Consider the following 17062-nt stretch of genomic DNA (forward strand, 5'->3'; position numbering starts at 1 on the left):
CAATTCATCATCGGTCATGTCGTTTTGGTGTTAGGCAATGACCCTTGCAGGCATGCCAGCTAAATCATCTTATGACATTATGGATGGGGTCATTTGTAACTGTGTCATGTGGTGATTACTACTTTGTTACAATGGATCCCTCTGACCTCAATGTGATTCAGGAAAGAGCTTTTCTCATTAAGGTCATAAACCTGAATGTATTCTCATAAGGCTTCCAGCCAGCAGGGTGATGAGAGGTCAGGAGTTTTACCAAAACCTTTACAAGTTAAGAGTGAGTAGTTTTGTTCCTGAAAAACTTAAAATAATAACTACGGTGGCCCTGAGTGTCAAAACCCTACAACATTTCCCCAAACACGTCAACATTTCCCAAAACAGAACATTTCAGAAAACAAAATATTATAAAAGTATAGGAAATGTTACCAAAATGTTAGCGTTCTCTTAAATGTTGTGGTGTTGTTTTTTTAAATATTGTATATTGTTTTATTTTCTGAAATGTTGTTGTCTTTTGACCCTCAGGGCATCAGTTAAAAACAAACACAACAAAACCCGCTGAGTTTTAAAGTTGCATTGAAGGAGTATTTCACTGTTACACATGAAGGTCAGAACCTCGTTATGGGGAGTGATACTGTGGAAACACTTATATAATGTCTTTTGCGGCTCTAGGGGAGCTTTGTCAACCTGACAAAATAATCCTGATGATGTCATAGTGATGTCATTAGGGTTATTATTTAGATCTTGATTTCAGGTTTTAACAGAGATTCTGTGTGACAGACTGAGGAGTGTGCTGTTAGTGTTTTTGAAGTTTGACCCATGGAATGATAGAGGTATAAAAATGGATGTCATCGCAACTCCCCAAAAATGAAGATGAAATGTCTCGTTCGCCCCCTGGTGGCTGGCTGCATTATGGATCATAAACTCTCCCCCCTCTGTGGTCATGGGCCAAACTTAAAACACAAAATACACATCAAATACATTTTTTCCCAAAGATGTTTTCTCTCATTTTAGCTTCTCATCAGGCTGATGTATGTTTAAGTATTCATTTTTCTGATAATTTCCCTTTTTGTTTATTATTTGATGCTATAAAAAGAGGGTGGGACATCATGATGGACAGCAGTGTGTGTCAGCTGGTATGTTTGTGATTAGGTCAGACGGGTGTAGGGCGCGACTTCAGTACCGATGCTTTTTCAAATCACTGCTGTGCGCACTCTGATTCCTAAAGGCATCATTGTGCAAGATAACAGCTGTGGTATCTGGGATATTTTGTCTACATTTTTGTTTTTATAACTCTGAGTCCACCAGTTTTCTGAAGCAGCAATACTCAACTCATTCACTGGAGTATCCATATATGTAACAATACCGGCTGTTTTACAGCAAACATGTTTAGCTGAACAAAAACACATTACAGGCCCAGCTTCAAATGGCAGAAAGATGCAGGAAAAGTTCTTTAAAGACCCAGATATTGTGTTTCCACAGGTCAACTGAATATAGGTATCAGATTGCGGATGTGTCTAGGAGAACTTTAATGGGATGAAAATGCTGCTCTGTGTTTGTTTTTGCCAACACATCAGCCATAGCATCTTTATAAGCCAATAGCTGGATAATTTCTACCCATTTGTAGTTACTGATGCAGCTTCAAATTAAATTGAAAAGCAATAACATTTAATATTATGGAGTATGTTTTTATTATTGAGAGAATTTGTTTCTTCAGCATCACAGTACTTCAGTTACACAAAGTGTCCTCCCCAGTCAGACTGAAACAAGACAAAATGAATCAAAAAAGATCATTTTGGAAACACACAGCAACAAACATTAGAAAGTGCTCATAAAAGGGAAAAACTGCAGCCAGGTGTTTTAATATTAACAGCTGCACAAATGAAAAAGACTTTGTTGTGTTTGTAAATATAATTAATAAGTACAAACAGTGTTATTAAGCCTTGTTCTGCACCTCTGAGTTTGAGGGTTTAGGCATTTCATCACCCTCATATGTATAGTCTCATATTTATCCATTTATCATACACTCAGCAAAAAAAAAAACAAACAGAACTTCTCTATCATTTGAAGCATGATGTTGTTTCTTTTACAATTGTGGCTTGGAGACAAAAACCTCTCACTGAGTATTTAGAAATCATCACAGCGACCACCAACATTAGAATTAGGAAGGATGAGCTGTAAATAAACCACAAAGAAAGATAAATTCAGAGCAAAGCCTCTGTAAACTGGAGCAGGTGCTAGTTTGACTAAAGCTCGGGTTTCCTCTTCTCCAGTTTGATCCAGATGCCCTTCTCTGGTCGTAGGATCAGCTCTCCCATCGGCCGCAGCTCTTCACGTGTCTGACAAGCTTCAACGTGAAAATTGCGCAGGATGGACGCCAAGACCACCTTTTCTTCCATCAGTGCGAAACGTTGACCTGAGGAGGATTACAGTTGAACACACACAGAAGTTACTCTGGAGGGTGTCTCTCTGAGGAAACTGTGGCAAGTATGCATGCAGACGCATGAATTACAGATCAAATCCACCCTCTTCTTACCGATACAGTTGCGGAGTCCAGCGGAGAAGGGGATGTACGCATATGGAGGTCTTCCTACTGAATTCTCAGGCAGGAAACGTTCAGGCCTGAACTCCTCGGGCTCAGGGAAGTATCGCTGGTCACGGTGCAGAGCATAGGTAATGACGATGGCATTGGTATCTTTGGGCACCTTGAAACCATCTGCAGGTACAAAGAAAGTTAGTTACTGGAGAAAAACATGTTTTGTTTCAGATAAGATAATTATGAATTTCTCTGCCTCAGCTTAAGATAAGGGGAATCACGGCAGACAGATAAGAGCAGTGCTAAAGAAAGGAAAGCTAAATCATTAAAAGATAAATCTGGTGTATTACAATTCAGACTTTATTGATGTAGTTTGACCATAATCCCTGATGCCTACCACAAACTAGAAGACTTTTATCTAATGATGAGATGAGATGAGAGTTTTTTTTTAACTCACTATAAAATTTTGCAAAGAGGAGGGATCTTGCAGGGTCACTGTTTGCATTACTACTACTACTACTGATTACTTTTGAGATTATTTCCAATCCACACCTCCTATCCTTTACTCCTATAGAAACTACATTGCTTTTCAATCACAGAATGGCAGATTTTCTTGGCTTTCCATTACCAGGCTGAACATCTACCATAAAGCCATCATTCACTCTTTTACCACACAAACTGACTGTCCATGTCCATAGAGGCCTTGTCTGATAAATTTGATGAAACTGTAAAAACTAAGGGAGAGACAGCTGCAACAACAACACACAAAAAATAAATGTTATGTGACAAAGAACCCTATTTTTCACATGAAAATGACCGAGGAAGCCCGGCCTCCCCCGGGTTCTCATAAAAAATACCACTGCCTTGGGGGATTTGCACTCAGCAAATGAATGTTTCATTCAAGTGTCATCGCTCATCTGTAACTCACTGATATGGCAGTCTTCACCGAGGTTGCGGGCGAAGAAAGGCACAGAGGGAAACAGTCGCAGGGCCTCTTTGATCACGCACTCAAGGTATTTGAGCTTCTTCAGGTCGTCTGTGTTTATGGGCCGCTTAGATTCACCTTAAAACATTAAACAGGAAACACCATTAAACTCTTTAGTACAAAATGCAGATAAACTGAAGGGAGAGTGATATACTTCTTAAGATTGTGCTTCAGATTCCTGCTGTTGCACTGTCGCCTTCATTGATATCCTTGACATATCTACTTTTCCCGACTTCTACACTAGATAAGAGTTTGCTTGCACAATATTGGTTAAGTGACACACCCCATGAAGGGGGATATTGATAAGACATATGATAAAACTATAAGTTAAAAGGGTAAACTGGCACAAAATGAATGCCTCTATGTTTGAGGAAAAGTTTAGAGTGCAAATGTAGCATGTTTTTTCACAACAAGGCCACCAAGCTCACGTCATGGAAAAAAATCCACGAAGGGCACGATACTGTAAATCCACACAGCAGTGAAAATAATTTAATTATGTTTCTCTATGTATTTTGGCAAGGATTTCCACAGCTATTATCCCTGTGTAAGCTTCCCCTCGACTTGCAAAGTGCAAATGAATCTGAGCAAAGATGAGTCAATGGGCCTTTCAGGCAGGAAAACAAGTGATGTCATGAAAGCGAGAAGGCGTGTGGTGACAGGGGAGAGGGCATGTTACTGTTACCTAACACCTCCTGAAGCTCTTGTTGAACTTTGCGGAGCACCTCAGGGTGAGAGCCCAGCAGATGTATGGCCCAGTTCATGGAGGCTGCTGTAGTATCATGTCCCTGCAAAACAAGAGCAGTTAAATACAGAATAAAAATAACAACATAATTCATGACTGTAGAGCTGCATTCATTGCTTTTTTTTCTTCCTTTTTTGCCACTTGAGGGCGCAGGGAAAAAGCTGCTAGTTTACAAATGTATGCCTATTTACAGTGCACATCAAGCGGAGCAATGTTAGCACTGATTTTGCATATGGTTTCTGGCCACCTAATAAATTAAAATCTCAAACACTTTTTCTAAAGGAAAAATCTGGCCCATTAGGTGCTGAATGTGTCACTATGTTTTGGTTTGGTTTTTTTTAAGTGCAGCTTTAAGGGTTTTTTTTGTTTGTTTGTTTTTTTGCTCACACTTCGAGTTGTGAGGCTGCAATTAACCAAAGAAAAATTCGGAATAGTTAGTCAAAATTCCACCTACTCGTCAAACAGTCAGTTGATCGGTGGGAAAAAAATCTGCAGGTTACTGTATCTGTAGATTAACTAAATCGGCCAAAGTGCACTGAGTGCACATTACGTGGTAGCCTATTGTGCATCCACTAAAGCATTTTTTGTTTGTTTTTCTACTCAGAAAGCTTTTCTTTGTTTGGATTCTCCATAATAGGAATGCTGTGTGTCTGCAATATGCTAACTGGCATATTTTTCTTGTCGCACAGAGTTGAACAAAATGTTCAGCTTTGGATAAAAAACTGCACTCATCGCTGTCTCTTTTTCAACTAGCTGTCAGATCAAAATAGAGCGGGGACAGGATAAAATCCACAAAGCCTAACTGTCACTCTTGACATGTGCATGTGCTACTGACAACAATAGAGGAGAAATTCATACCGCCGGCCACGCAGACCTGCATGTCCATCTTCTTTCTTTCATGGCATCTAGATGCAACCAAAGCATCTAAGCTTTTTTTTTTTTTTTAAATAACCACTGTGCGACCAAAGTGCTTTTCAGAGGAGCGCCTGGCATCTTTAACTGGGTAAAAAAAAAAAAGTTAAAAATGCTTTGGTGGGCACACAGCCTTGAAAGTAACACAAGTGATTGTCCAACCAATGAAAATTTCTCTAAAAAAGAGCTCTTTGACCAAACAGCTGCAGGTCTTGGCCCTTGTGAGTGGTATTTCCTTTTTTTTCTCTCTCAGTGTGACATTGTACAAACACACCACGTGTTACAATGTCATGGATAGGTGTAACAAAATATACAGACATTAACATAATACATTAAACTGATAGTCAGTTATGATTTGAGTATGATGTGTGTCATATATTCATAGTTGCCAAAATGTGTAAGTAAATGAATAAACAGTTAAGGTGAGTCTAGTTTCTAACCACCAACCCTAAACATAAAGGTGTCCACTTCTTCCTGGATGTCCTGATGGCTCATCTTGTTGCCGTCCTCATATGAGGTCTTCAAAAGCATGTCCAGAAATGCTTGTCTTTTCCTCGGGCCCTCCTCAGAGTCCTTGTCTGATTCAGTACTGGAAATATTCTCCGCTCTTTCACGAATCACCTGAGACAAAGTGATGGTTGAGACCAAATGTTGTCTCTTCTTTGTGGATTCTGCTTCATTTAAATGTAATTAACACTGAACGTCCAGTGATTTTCAAACCACTGCTCCCATTACTCACTTTGTATGTGAAGGAGTGCAGGATCTTCAGTGTCTTGTCATGCTCTTTGCCTGCACCAAAGTAGTTATACACAAAGTCAGGCCAAAACCATGGTGTCCTCTGCCTGCGGCTGATAATGTCACTCATTCTACGGATAAAATGTAGGGAGAAGACAAAAGCATAAAACAGTGGATCAGATAATTACTCACTTATTATCGTGTTTATTTGTGTGATAGAAAAGAAAATTAAATAAACTCACTTGTACACACTCTTAACATACTCTGAATCCGAATTACTCTGGGCATAAATTTTCTTTCCCATTGCAGTTTCTGAAAAAAACAACAAAAACGTTGCTGGAGATATGTCTTATTGTATATGGATAAGTTAGAAAATTTAATTGCATACAGAGGTGAAAGGCTCATCCACACATGCACTTATTCACATTCACATTGAATGCCCAAATACTCACCACAGATAATGTCCAGGGCACATAGTGTTATGTGATTGTAGCAGTCAAATGGACCCTTCCCCGCCTGCTTCTCCAGATTCTCCACCAGGATCTCTGCCTGCTCGTTCATCACTTCCAAGAAGTCCGTCAGGATGGAGAAGTGAAAGGTGGGAGTCAGCATCTTCCGCCGCTGACGCCACTTATTCCCAGTGCTGATAAAAAGAAGGAGACAATCAAAAATGGTTTAGGGTGAAGGTGTGTTCAAACACGTAGCTCACGTACTTTCACGAATACTGCTGCTGAAGTGTTTCTTGAAGTTTTTCTTTTGCAACCCACAAATATTAACAACAAATGGGGGTATTCAGAAAAACAGATAACACTAACAGTTGTATACTTGGACTATGATTTTTTTCCTCTTTATTAATGAAACATTCTTGATGTTTTTGTCTTTTCTGATCATCATTGATAGATTTTGCATATTGAGCAGATGAGAGCAACACAGAGCTGGCCCCTTGAGATTTCCCACAAACTCAAATGCCGACACAAAACATTGAGGTGTCCCCTCACTTGCACTACTCTACCCCTGACTGGACAGTACTAATAAGTCAGTCGGGAGGAGTGAGTTTTGTAAGGGGCCGGGTACGAGTGCCAGCCAATCAGAAGCAGAGTAAGGCAGAGTGGAGCTACAAATCAAGGTGCAGAGTAGCACTTTAGATTACCTTTGGGTATAAAATTTGTTATATAAAAACATTTGCTTTGCCTTACCTTCGCTATCCTAGGAGTCCATAAACCGATGGGTAATGCAACTGTAGCTATGTCCATTATTTGTACAGTCTATGGTAAATACCTGGTAAGAAGGCCAGTTCCAAGCCAGGGGTGAAGGAAGCTGTATGGATAAGCTTTCTCCATATGAACACTGTTGGTCAAAACTGTCTAGAAAAGACAATTAATAGCAAACAAAAATGTAAGAAAGAATAAAAAATCATACAGAAGAGTTGTTATGTAATAGATAGTGAGAATTGTGAGCAGAAGTTATGCAATGACAGTGGCAGTGTGTAAAAGTGCAATGACATCCTCATCCTATACATGGATATATGGTTCATATATATATATATATATATATATATATATATTATATATATATAACTATATGAAAAAACATTTAGGATTCATGTTAATGATAACATTTGTTACATCAAAGGCCTATTTACCTAAGGCATATTGGAGTTTGAAATTAAACAAGTTACTGTATGCATCCTTGGAGTTGTAACTGTGGAGTTGTCGGTCAATGTACCTCAACCGTTTCTGCATGATATAGAACCACATACGGGACTGGTCCAACCCAGAGTTTAAACAGCGGTGCATCACTGAACTCATGAGTAAAATCATGAATTTGATGAAAGAAATCTGAAACAAAGAAAAACATAATCTATAAATACAGTTAGGTAGCATTAAATAGGCAATAAACATGTACTCTATCAGCCTATGTGGCCTCCTGTAGCAGCATGCTGATTGTTTTCATACCTCCTGCATTGGTTTTGAACTGCAGTGCATTTCCAATAAAGAGATACGTCCCCTCCGCTTGTGGAATAGGCTTCAGTGTAAACCATTTGTGCAGGTAACCGCTGAGCAGCTTGTAGGTGATGTAGGTCAGGGCAGCGATGAAGATGCTGATTCCAATTAAAGGTGTCGAGAAGCTACCAAGTAAAACTGCCATCTTTCATGCGGTGTGCTTGCACTGTTTGTGTTTCTGCGTTCAAATGGTAATGGAAGGTTGTCCTGCTGCGACTGAACTACGAATGGGACTCATGCCCCTCCTTTCAGTCAGTCCACTGACAGTAACTGGGTAAAAGGTTGTATATGTTGACAATTATTGCTTCAAGACATTTTAAAGATGGCTTGAAAAGGAAATCTGAGATACACTGGATGTGGATGAACAAGAGTATTAAAGGTATAAAAGAAAAACAAAAGATGAAGCTGGTAAGTTAAGTACAAATTCTGTGATAAAGATGTTAATTATTTACCTTATGGTATTTGACTTGCCCTAAAGGCCTCTGCTAACTGCCAACACTGCATCATGTTAGATCCAGCCTGAGTCGTCAGGTCCAACCTGATTGGTTAATAAATGACAACCTTATCTTTGTCCCAGATATATTTGATGGTTAAAACATATTCCAGTAAAATTAATTGAAATAATAACATTATATCACTTAAAGTTTTCCCAGAATCTCTCTTGGTTTTAATTAGATTTGCTTTTTTTTAAAAAAAAAACAAAAAACAAAAACTTAAATACTAAGTAATTGCTCACTATTTATAAATTCATTATGTGTATTTTTCATTCTTACACATTTTACAAGCTGATTCAAGTATTTTTAGACATGTTTTGATTTGACAGCAGTTAGGCCAATAACTTGATACATAAAAACTTCAGCATCCCTCATCTGTAACTCTACTCTGACAATGTAGAGAAGACCTAAAAAAAAACATTAAAGCCTACTTTTTAGGACATAGGCTCAAAGTACAATTAAACAGTTAAGTGGACTTTAGCTTTTAACAAAAGCATTTAACTTTTCTGTGGAAATTGTGAGTTCAGTATTTATAAAATATTGACAAAGATGCTGTCATGTGATGTGGAGCAGAAGGACCCAAACACAAGAGACTGCGGGCGACAGCAATTCAATAGGTCACTCTGTATTCAAGGCTGATGCAATAAAAAAGCAAAGTGAGGATCACAAACCAAACAAAAAAGGATCCAACAAAGACTGAGCTGAAACTACAGCCTAAGGGGGGTGAAGTGCAGATGGAGAAGCTCAGGTGAGGGTAATAGAGGTGATTAGGCAGAATAGCAGGCAGGGAGCTGATTGGCTTGGAAAAACTCAGGAGCAATGAGGGACTGATGAAGCTGACGCAGCGCAGGTGTATAAAAGGACAAGTGAAAGAAAGGCACCACAGGAACACAGGAGGGAAGGAACGCAGTAAACAGCAACCCCAAAAAACAAGAAACTAAATCTTTCTATTAAGAAACTGACTGAATGAAAACAAAGACAGACCATCTAATATCAGAAGCCTAGATTAGTCTATTACACATACTTGGTGCAGACTTTCCAAAAAGTTTGAAGGCACAAGGACACATCAGCCCGTTACAGGTCAGTTTTGCTCTGGCTCTTTCCTTTATCTTGCATTTGGATTTGTGTTGTACATTTGAAGTTTTGCACAATTTTGTCAATCAAATAGTTTGTCTGCACAGGCTTATTTTATTGATTTGTATGGTAACTTTGGAGGAATTCCCATATATTATTTCCATAGGCTGTAGTATTAAAGTATTAAATCTGAAGCTGCTCCAGTGATGAATGGGGGACTGATTTTGTGGACTGATAGACTGTTTTCTTTTTTATACCCAAATGAACTTTATTTTACTGTAGTGTTCTCAGCACTGAAACAGAAAATGTTCCCATATAGTCAGACTGCCCCCTTGCTGCGCTCAGTGTTCTCTACAACATCTCTCCCATAATGGAGTAGCTAATACTTGATGACAAAGTTTTAAGTTCTCTAATTTTAGGATTTGGAAGAGAGTCGTATTTATTAATAATGTCAAACTGTCTTAGACCATAGGAATAACATTTATTATTTTTTGAAATGGGTGTACTTCCCCTTTAAATAATTGATGCTTTATGTTACCATTGTATGGTGCCACACTGATTGGCTGTGATGTCAAATTCAGATTTTAAACCAAGGAATGTCAAAAACTGTAATGTTAGTAATGAAATATGGAGACAGATATGGTAAATTATTATTCAAAAATTTCCTGTATGTGTGTGCACACGCACTTCATGCCACCCTGGCATAAGTCAGTGCCCAGCTTGGGCCTACCCTGCCAAAAAAAGTCTAGATGTGACACTGAGACAGAAAGCACATACAGAGTCTTAGAAAACCCCACCACTGTTAGCTTTAAACTCATAATATACAGCAAACAGAAAGACAGCTGCAATTATATCTTGCCCCAAAGTTTCCTTTCAAGTTTCTAATTAATAACTTAGTACAATGTGTATATAAGAAATTGTGCTATATATCTGTCAATCAACACCAAGCTCAGTATTGTTCTTCATTGTATGGTCAAATGGAAGATGTGTTTAGTATGTCAATCATAATGGTGTAGTTTCCTACTACGGCCACTAGATGTTATTATGACACAATATTTGAGCAGGTTGTGAAGAAATTCATTCTTTTCTCTAACAAAAAATGAAGTGTTTTCTTCTAAAATTGACTAAGATTACTATGCAAAAATAGACAAATAGTTTTTCAGCTAAATTGTACATTTTAAAGTCACAGTCTACCACCACATAACAAAGATACAAAACTTATTTGCTTAAAACTTAAGAGTTGTTTACACTTTTTAGATACAAGAGCCAACCTTTTAGCAAACATGTTATGAAGAGATTAAAACATTAAAACTGCATTGAACTTACACTGCACAGTTTATTGTAGATATTTTATCCCATATATAGCATACACAGTAAATGTCTGTTCGTTTAAAGCATTGGAGAATAGGATAATTTTTTCCACAACACATGTATTTTTAAATACATTTTTACTTTTTGCTCATTACCATTTCAGCATCAGTATACAAGCCTGTGATTGTGTAGTCATAATAAACTGTTTAATAATCAAAGAGGTATTTCACTGCAGGAAAGGTGGTCTTTTCATAAAACGAAAATGTTTCTGCAGTAAAGAGAGGCAAAGATTTTTGAAATTGGTGCTACATGATGAGAGAAAACAGAGGAAAAAGGATCGCTATACTCAAAAGGTAGAAAACTACCAAAATGCATTGCGCTGTACTGGACCAAAAGCTCCCTCTGGTGGGTGACATAATGTGAGCTTGGCTGTTTTGAGACCGCTGGCTGGTAACAATCTTAAATTACTGTTACATGCAAAGCTAAAATATTTTTCTGAAAACATTTTTGGCTAGAAATAGCCTCACTAACATACAATGGTAATTAATATTACAGAGGGAATTTTCCCATTGCTACCAAAGGAATGCAGTCATTTCTGCAATCGATTAGTCATGCCAAGTGCTATGAGGAGCTTCTGGTGGAAAGCCGGCACCCTCTCCTTATGGACAGGCCAGTCCAGGATGCAGCATGAACGCAACATGCCCCTGCGAAGGAAGAGTGAGCTGAATAACTTGTAGTCATGGACGTCCTGCAAGAAGACCAGAACCACAGAGTCTCTGCTGGCTTCAATGACCTGGTGAAGTGCATGATGGGCTTTAAATCTGGATAAGGAACAAGATAAGGGCAGGAGGGCAGAGAGAGAAAAAGAATTCATTTATCCCAAATATACATCTTAAATACCTACAGGATGTAAGCCAGCCTAACTGTAACTTAACCTGATGTATAATCTGTCATGAAGTATGAATTAAGCAGTGTATATTTGATTTACCGTGTACACCAGGGATCTTTGAGAAGCCTTTCAGTGACGACAAACAAGATTTTTCTGGACCTTCTCATATTATCCATGATGGACTCAAGCAGTGACATGCCAGGGACTGCATCTCGATCCTCCAAACAAAACCTGCAGTTGTTATTCTCTAAGGGGACCACCCTTCTCTCCACCCAATCGCTGTCTTCCTCTGCATATATGACATAAGCATCGTACTCAAACTCCCTTCCCTCTTCAACTGTAGCGTCGCTAAATCCTAATGTGCGATTGATCATTATGTTCCAGTAAAACTGAATCCTCCAGCCCTGGAATCGCACCAGAAGCGCAGTAACCATTAGCATGATTACAGCCGTGCTACTCACTATATAAAGAGCCTGAAACGGGGTCATATCTTTGCAAGAGAGGGGGTCAAACTTCAAGATAGAGTGGTTAAAGTAAGCCCGCGGGGTGTTGCATATGTACTGATCCCTGATGCCGGGCACGCTGGTCATATTTGTACTATTCAACCACATCACAAACCATAAAATGCTCTCACAGGTACAGTCAAATGGATTTTTGTCCATGACAAGCAGGCTGAGGTTGCTCAGAGGGGTTTTAAACACTTCGGGCCTCACAGTTGTGATCAGATTCTTTTGTAGATACAATTTCTGCAGTGACTTCAGATCATCAAAAATGGAGTCCTGAAGACTATTAAGGAGGTTAGTAGCAAGGCTGAGGTAACGTAGATCACTCAGCCCTCTCAGAGCTCCTGCTGGGATCTCATCCAGCCCGTTTCTATCCATCTGTAAGGTTACTAACCTCTGGGTGTGTTTGAGGAACAACACTGGTCCACCTAGGTTGGCACTCTTCCACAAAACGGCTAAGTTATTGTGTTGGAGCTTCAGGACCTTTAGGTTCACAAGCCCCTCCAACGTATTCTCTCGGAAGTTAGCAATGTTGTTGTTGCTAAGATCTAGGTAGGTGAGGTTAAGAAGGGGACTGAATGGAGAGACATCCAAGTTAACAGCTTCGCTTATAAGACTTTTTCCCAAAGTCAGGACCCTAAGGTTGTTCATATTCACAAATGACTTGGAGCTTAGATTGACTGTCTGGTGGTTATTGGACATGTAAAGCTCTTCAACTTGGCCCAGGCCTTCAAACTCTTTGCCAGTGAGATTCTGGTTGATAAAATTGTTGTCTAGCAGAAGAGTAGTGAGGTTTCTGAAAATGGAGAAGCTTCCAGGACTAATCTTTGCTATAGCTGTTCCTGTGAGATTTAGCTTTCTGAGAGGTGACCCCGCAAGTGAGATAAACGTCTTGCTGGTGATGTTTCTGAGTGACGTATATTTGCTCCAGCTCATATCAAGTTCCTTAAGTCTTGTCAAGCCTGTGAATGTGTGCGCTGTGATTTCCCAGACTGCAGTTCGCTGTAAAATCAAACTCTCCAGGGCGCTCAGTGGTTGAAAGGAGAAATCATCGATAGTGGGCATGGGATGACTGCTCACAAGAGCGTTTGACAACTGGAGTTTTTTCAGGCTTACAAGTCCCTGAAATGTGTCCTTGTTCAGGCGCTTGATGTTGTTGTCTACCAAAATTAGCGTCTGTAGTTTAGAGAGCCACCGAAATGAGCCTTCTTCAATTTTAACCATGCCGTTACGGGACAGCTCCAGAAAGGTTAGATTTGTTTTTTGTAGCCCTGTAAAGGTTTTGTTAGTGAGTGTGACCAGCTTCATATTCCGGAGAAAAAGAGCACTGATGGCTGTCTCCGAAAGCTCTGTGCAGAGTTTAGAAAGATCCTGTATGCCCATTTTGCTTCCATCCATGATTAAAGTATGTAGACCTGAAATGGGCTTAAAGCAACCAGGCTCCAACTGCAACAAAACATGACAAAGACATCTCATAGTGAGTCAAAAAAGGGAAATAAAATAGATAACTGAAAGCAAGGTCCTACAATGACTTTCTAATGCTAGTAACAATTTTTACAACACAGTTTCATTTCCCAATTCGACATAAGTTTCTTACCATTTTCAGAGACAGAAATGACATGTTAAGAACTTTTAGAAAAGATGACTGGTTCAGAAAAGAAAAGTCATCTTTCTTCAGAGTGGTGAAGTCATTCAATGCCAGATTGAGGCTCACAAGGCTGGGCAGCTGAGGCTGAGAACCAAGCTTAGCGGACTTCAGTTTGTTCATGGAAACATCAAGAACTTCCAGGCTCTGTGAATGGTAAAAGGAGAAAAAAAATACTATTACCTCCATTGTCTCAATTCTGTCATCACCTTTATTATTATTGTTCAGTTTCTCGCCAGGTAATTACTGATCCAACTAATCAAAGTAACTGACATCTGTACCTGTAGTGCTGAGAAGGGCTCTCCTTGCAGCTTCAGCTTATTACTAGCCATAAACAACCATGTCAGATTAGTGCAATACCTCACGTCCTCCTTCTTCAGTACATACACTTGGTTGTGTTCTATGTTCAGTGTTTTCAGCAGAGGCAGAGTCTGGCACAATCCCTGGTCCAGCTGGGTAATACTGTTGTAGCTGACATCAAGGTGGAGGAGCCCTGGGTATGGGGCTAGTGACACAGGAGGAATCCCCATAAATCTGTTGTGAGAAATATCCAGGCTGGTGATGTTCCTGCTAAGGTTTTGAGGGACTGCACTGAGGCTGAGGTGGCTGCAGTCAGCTCTACCATTTTGCACATTGCAGGAGGTCTTCTTTGGGGGGGCTGCACAATTGTGCAGTCCCATCATAAAATAACATATGATGATCACCCCTTGAAGGAGTAGGGATCGGGGGGCATGCATCTTTTTAAAAACCTTTAAGAAAGAGAGATTAGAAACATTTTTTCAGCTTTGGGAGCAGTACCATCCGCCCACTCCTGCTGAGATTGAATCAAAAACAGGAAAGTCGCTGGTTGCTAAATCAAAACTATGTGCTAAAAGACACTAAAACACTCAGCAAGCTAACCCTGGTTGGCAAATGACATCAGAAAGACATTGGACTCCTATGTCATGCAGACATTACATTTTGCTTTCCAGCTACATTTGACACATTTTACATGTTTAAAGTTCACATTTTTGGATGTTACCATCATGTTTTGCACATGTTGGGTTTTATACATATCTTATGACAAAATATTGTTATTCTAGATCAAGATGTTGGCATGAGATGTTTGGAAAACATTGGATTTTATTGACTTAACAACACAACAAACAATAATAAAATATCTTCTGTTGACAGTATTCTATGTCACACTGACGTTTGGTCAGAATTTTGGTCACCTGATGTCACAACATAAAATTCAATCAAGCATCAGCATCTAACGATACTGTTTATAGAAAATAGATTGTTCATTTCAAATATTGATTGGATTTGAAACATCAATTGATGGTAAGGAAAAATATTAAAACTCTGTACTTTTTCTGACATTATAACAGTACAATTGACATATGATATGAATTATATTGAAAGCTTTCCACAGAAATCTCTCTTCCAAAGTATATATTAGTATTACTACTACACTACAGTAATATGAATATCAATGCATTGTATGCTAATCATATCACGTGCACACTGCACACACTTTAAGTCTGGCTAATATTTTGGATATGATACCTGCAGAGTTCTTACCAGATGATGTTGCCTTTGAATGCTATCTGTTGCATTTAGACATAATATTCTTCAAACCGAAGACATTCACTTCCAGCACAGTTATTTATCCTTCTGGGGCGCAGACATGAGTCTCAGTAGGAGCCTATGAGGCAAAGCACGAAAATACGGAAATGAGAAATTTGGGACTCAGGTTTCACTTCCGCAACACAGTCTAGAGCCACTGGACAATTTAACTGTTTCATACAGGAGTACAGAGTTGTTGGGAAGTTTGAATGAAATTCATACTCACTTCCTGCAAACCAGACTGGATTATGTGCGATTAAATTGGCCTATTTCCGATTTTGAAACACTTCAAGTGTCAGATGAAATATGGCTCTAGACACTGGTGGCGTTATAGTTTGATAAGGCGTGGTGTAAAAAGCTGAAATCCTATCAGACAGGTACAAGGAGGTGCGGACATGTACGTAGAAATACAACGCTGAGCCCTTACCGTAATGTCTGTATGTGAGTGTAACTGCTGGACGAATTGTGTTGACACAATACTCAACGCTGTGTGGGATAAATACCGTAACGTGCGAAGATGTGCGAAGACATGTAACGTGGAGGAGCAAAGCTGGCTGCAAATTAACTGTATATAGTGTCATTTAGCTATAAAACCTCTGACGTGTTTGAAATAAAAAATATGAATTTACCAATCTGACGCATCCCTATTTTTTATGTATGTCTGTCTTATAGGCTGTGGGTTGTATTTAGATGTTTTTTAGGCTTTTTTTCCCCCAGACTTTTCAGGATATGTGTGTTCTGGAAACAGAGCATGATTGTATATTGCACCTAATTTCTTTCATGTTATCTGTATTCTGTGTCACCCTTTTTGAAAGATGTGTAGGCCCAGTCTTACTCTGAAATGCCAGTTACTCCAGTCCACTCAATCAAACTCATTTTAAAGACCTATAAGACAAATAGCACATATGAGTCTGCCTATAAATTGCAGATACAATATTTGGATCTGCATCTGAAGTGACACATATTTTTACAAGGTTTCTAGGGCTGCAAGAATTCACTATTTATCACTTTATTTGTGTTTTCCAAAGTTCAGCTATTAGGTGACACTGACAAATAATGCACACATTTACTATAGTCACACAGGGAGATGAGTGTGGGCATTAAACTATCCAAATCCTACCCAAAAGTATATCTCAATATCTTTAAACTAGCAGATGGAAGTGAATGATTATTTTACCTTTGGTATGTGGCTCCCTAAAATAGACTCCAAAAGTCCAAAAGCAGAAGGGAATCCTATAGAAGATGGCTTTTGTGCCCAGGTAGTAGAATCCACATATGGGCGTAGACACAGTAAGCAACTCCACTTACTGAAGATTTGCAAGCTGCCCAGTGCCAACGCAGTCTCCAAGACACTTAAAAAGTTCTGAGGCAGTGGAGGGTTTTATCCATTCACTTGCTCCTTTCCTCTAAATCAAACAAGTAGGACTCTTTCTCATCATATGATGGTGTTTAATTCTTCACAGTTTGACCCCATTACATAAATTCAAATGACCTCATTCAGAGCACCAGAGAAGTGAAACTTAATGTTGGTAAACTTCAACAAAAAACAAGTGGGTTAATTTAAAAAAAAAAAACCCACTAGAGGGCAGTAAAATACTGATATTGAATCACTCAACACCCAGTTGTTTCACAGT

General features: G+C 39.1%; 2 protein-coding genes across 5 annotated transcripts; both read right to left on the minus strand.

Annotated features, from left to right (window-relative positions):
• Positions 1–1658: 1658 nt before the first annotated feature.
• LOC121942358 (cytochrome P450 4V2) lies at positions 1659–8367 on the minus strand. Of its 2 annotated transcripts, XM_042485543.1 has the most exons (12): positions 8357–8367; positions 7857–8174; positions 7627–7739; positions 7180–7265; positions 6354–6544; positions 6144–6213; positions 5906–6032; positions 5614–5787; positions 4195–4297; positions 3456–3590; positions 2528–2707; positions 1659–2407 (listed from the first exon to the last, which is right to left on the minus strand). In XM_042485543.1, exons 2-12 carry the CDS (start codon positions 8047–8049, stop codon positions 2238–2240), a joined length of 1542 nt encoding a protein of 513 aa, XP_042341477.1. In that variant the 5' UTR covers positions 8050–8174; positions 8357–8367; the 3' UTR covers positions 1659–2237. The 2 variants fall into 2 exon arrangements, with proteins under 2 accessions (XP_042341477.1, XP_042341475.1); XM_042485541.1 differs by lacking the exon at positions 8357–8367 and having other exon boundaries at positions 7857–8264.
• Positions 8368–10788: 2421 nt separating this feature from the next.
• Positions 10789–16816, minus strand: tlr3 (toll-like receptor 3). 3 transcript variants are annotated; one of them, XM_042485660.1, is made up of 6 exons: positions 16606–16816; positions 15384–15507; positions 14102–14354; positions 13773–13967; positions 11772–13621; positions 10789–11604 (listed from the first exon to the last, which is right to left on the minus strand). In XM_042485660.1, the coding sequence occupies exons 3-6, from the start codon at positions 14348–14350 to the stop codon at positions 11373–11375; spliced, it is 2526 nt and encodes an 841-aa protein (XP_042341594.1). In that variant the 5' UTR covers positions 14351–14354; positions 15384–15507; positions 16606–16816; the 3' UTR covers positions 10789–11372. The 3 variants fall into 3 exon arrangements, with proteins under 3 accessions (XP_042341594.1, XP_042341592.1, XP_042341593.1); XM_042485658.1 differs by having other exon boundaries at positions 14102–14569; positions 16606–16814; XM_042485659.1 differs by lacking the exon at positions 16606–16816 and adding an exon at positions 15655–15746 and having other exon boundaries at positions 14102–14569.
• Positions 16817–17062: the final 246 nt, after the last annotated feature.

Source organism: Plectropomus leopardus, chromosome 4 (assembly GCF_008729295.1).
Source record: "Plectropomus leopardus isolate mb chromosome 4, YSFRI_Pleo_2.0, whole genome shotgun sequence".
Classification (NCBI taxonomy): Eukaryota; Metazoa; Chordata; class Actinopteri; order Perciformes; family Serranidae; genus Plectropomus; species Plectropomus leopardus.

Bases quoted from the DNA above. Each gene is read 5' to 3' on its own strand.
- LOC121942358 (XM_042485543.1), bottom strand. From the start codon at position 8,049: ATGGCAGTTTTACTTGGTAGCTTCTCGACACCTTTAATTGGAATCAGC. The intron at 7,266-7,626 runs GTACATTGACCG...TGTCTTTTCTAG, and splicing joins ATCATGCAGAAACGGTTGAG to ACAGTTTTGACCAACAGTGT. The intron at 2,708-3,455 runs GTGAGTTACAGA...TTGTACCTGCAG, and splicing joins CGGTGAAGACTGCCATATCA to ATGGTTTCAAGGTGCCCAAA.
- tlr3 (XM_042485658.1), bottom strand. From the start codon at position 14,557: ATGCATGCCCCCCGATCCCTACTCCTTCAAGGGGTGATCATCATATGT. The intron at 13,622-13,772 runs GTAAGAAACTTA...GTTTTGTTGCAG, and splicing joins CATTTCTGTCTCTGAAAATG to TTGGAGCCTGGTTGCTTTAA. The intron at 11,605-11,771 runs GTAAATCAAATA...TTCCTTATCCAG, and splicing joins AAAGATCCCTGGTGTACACG to ATTTAAAGCCCATCATGCAC.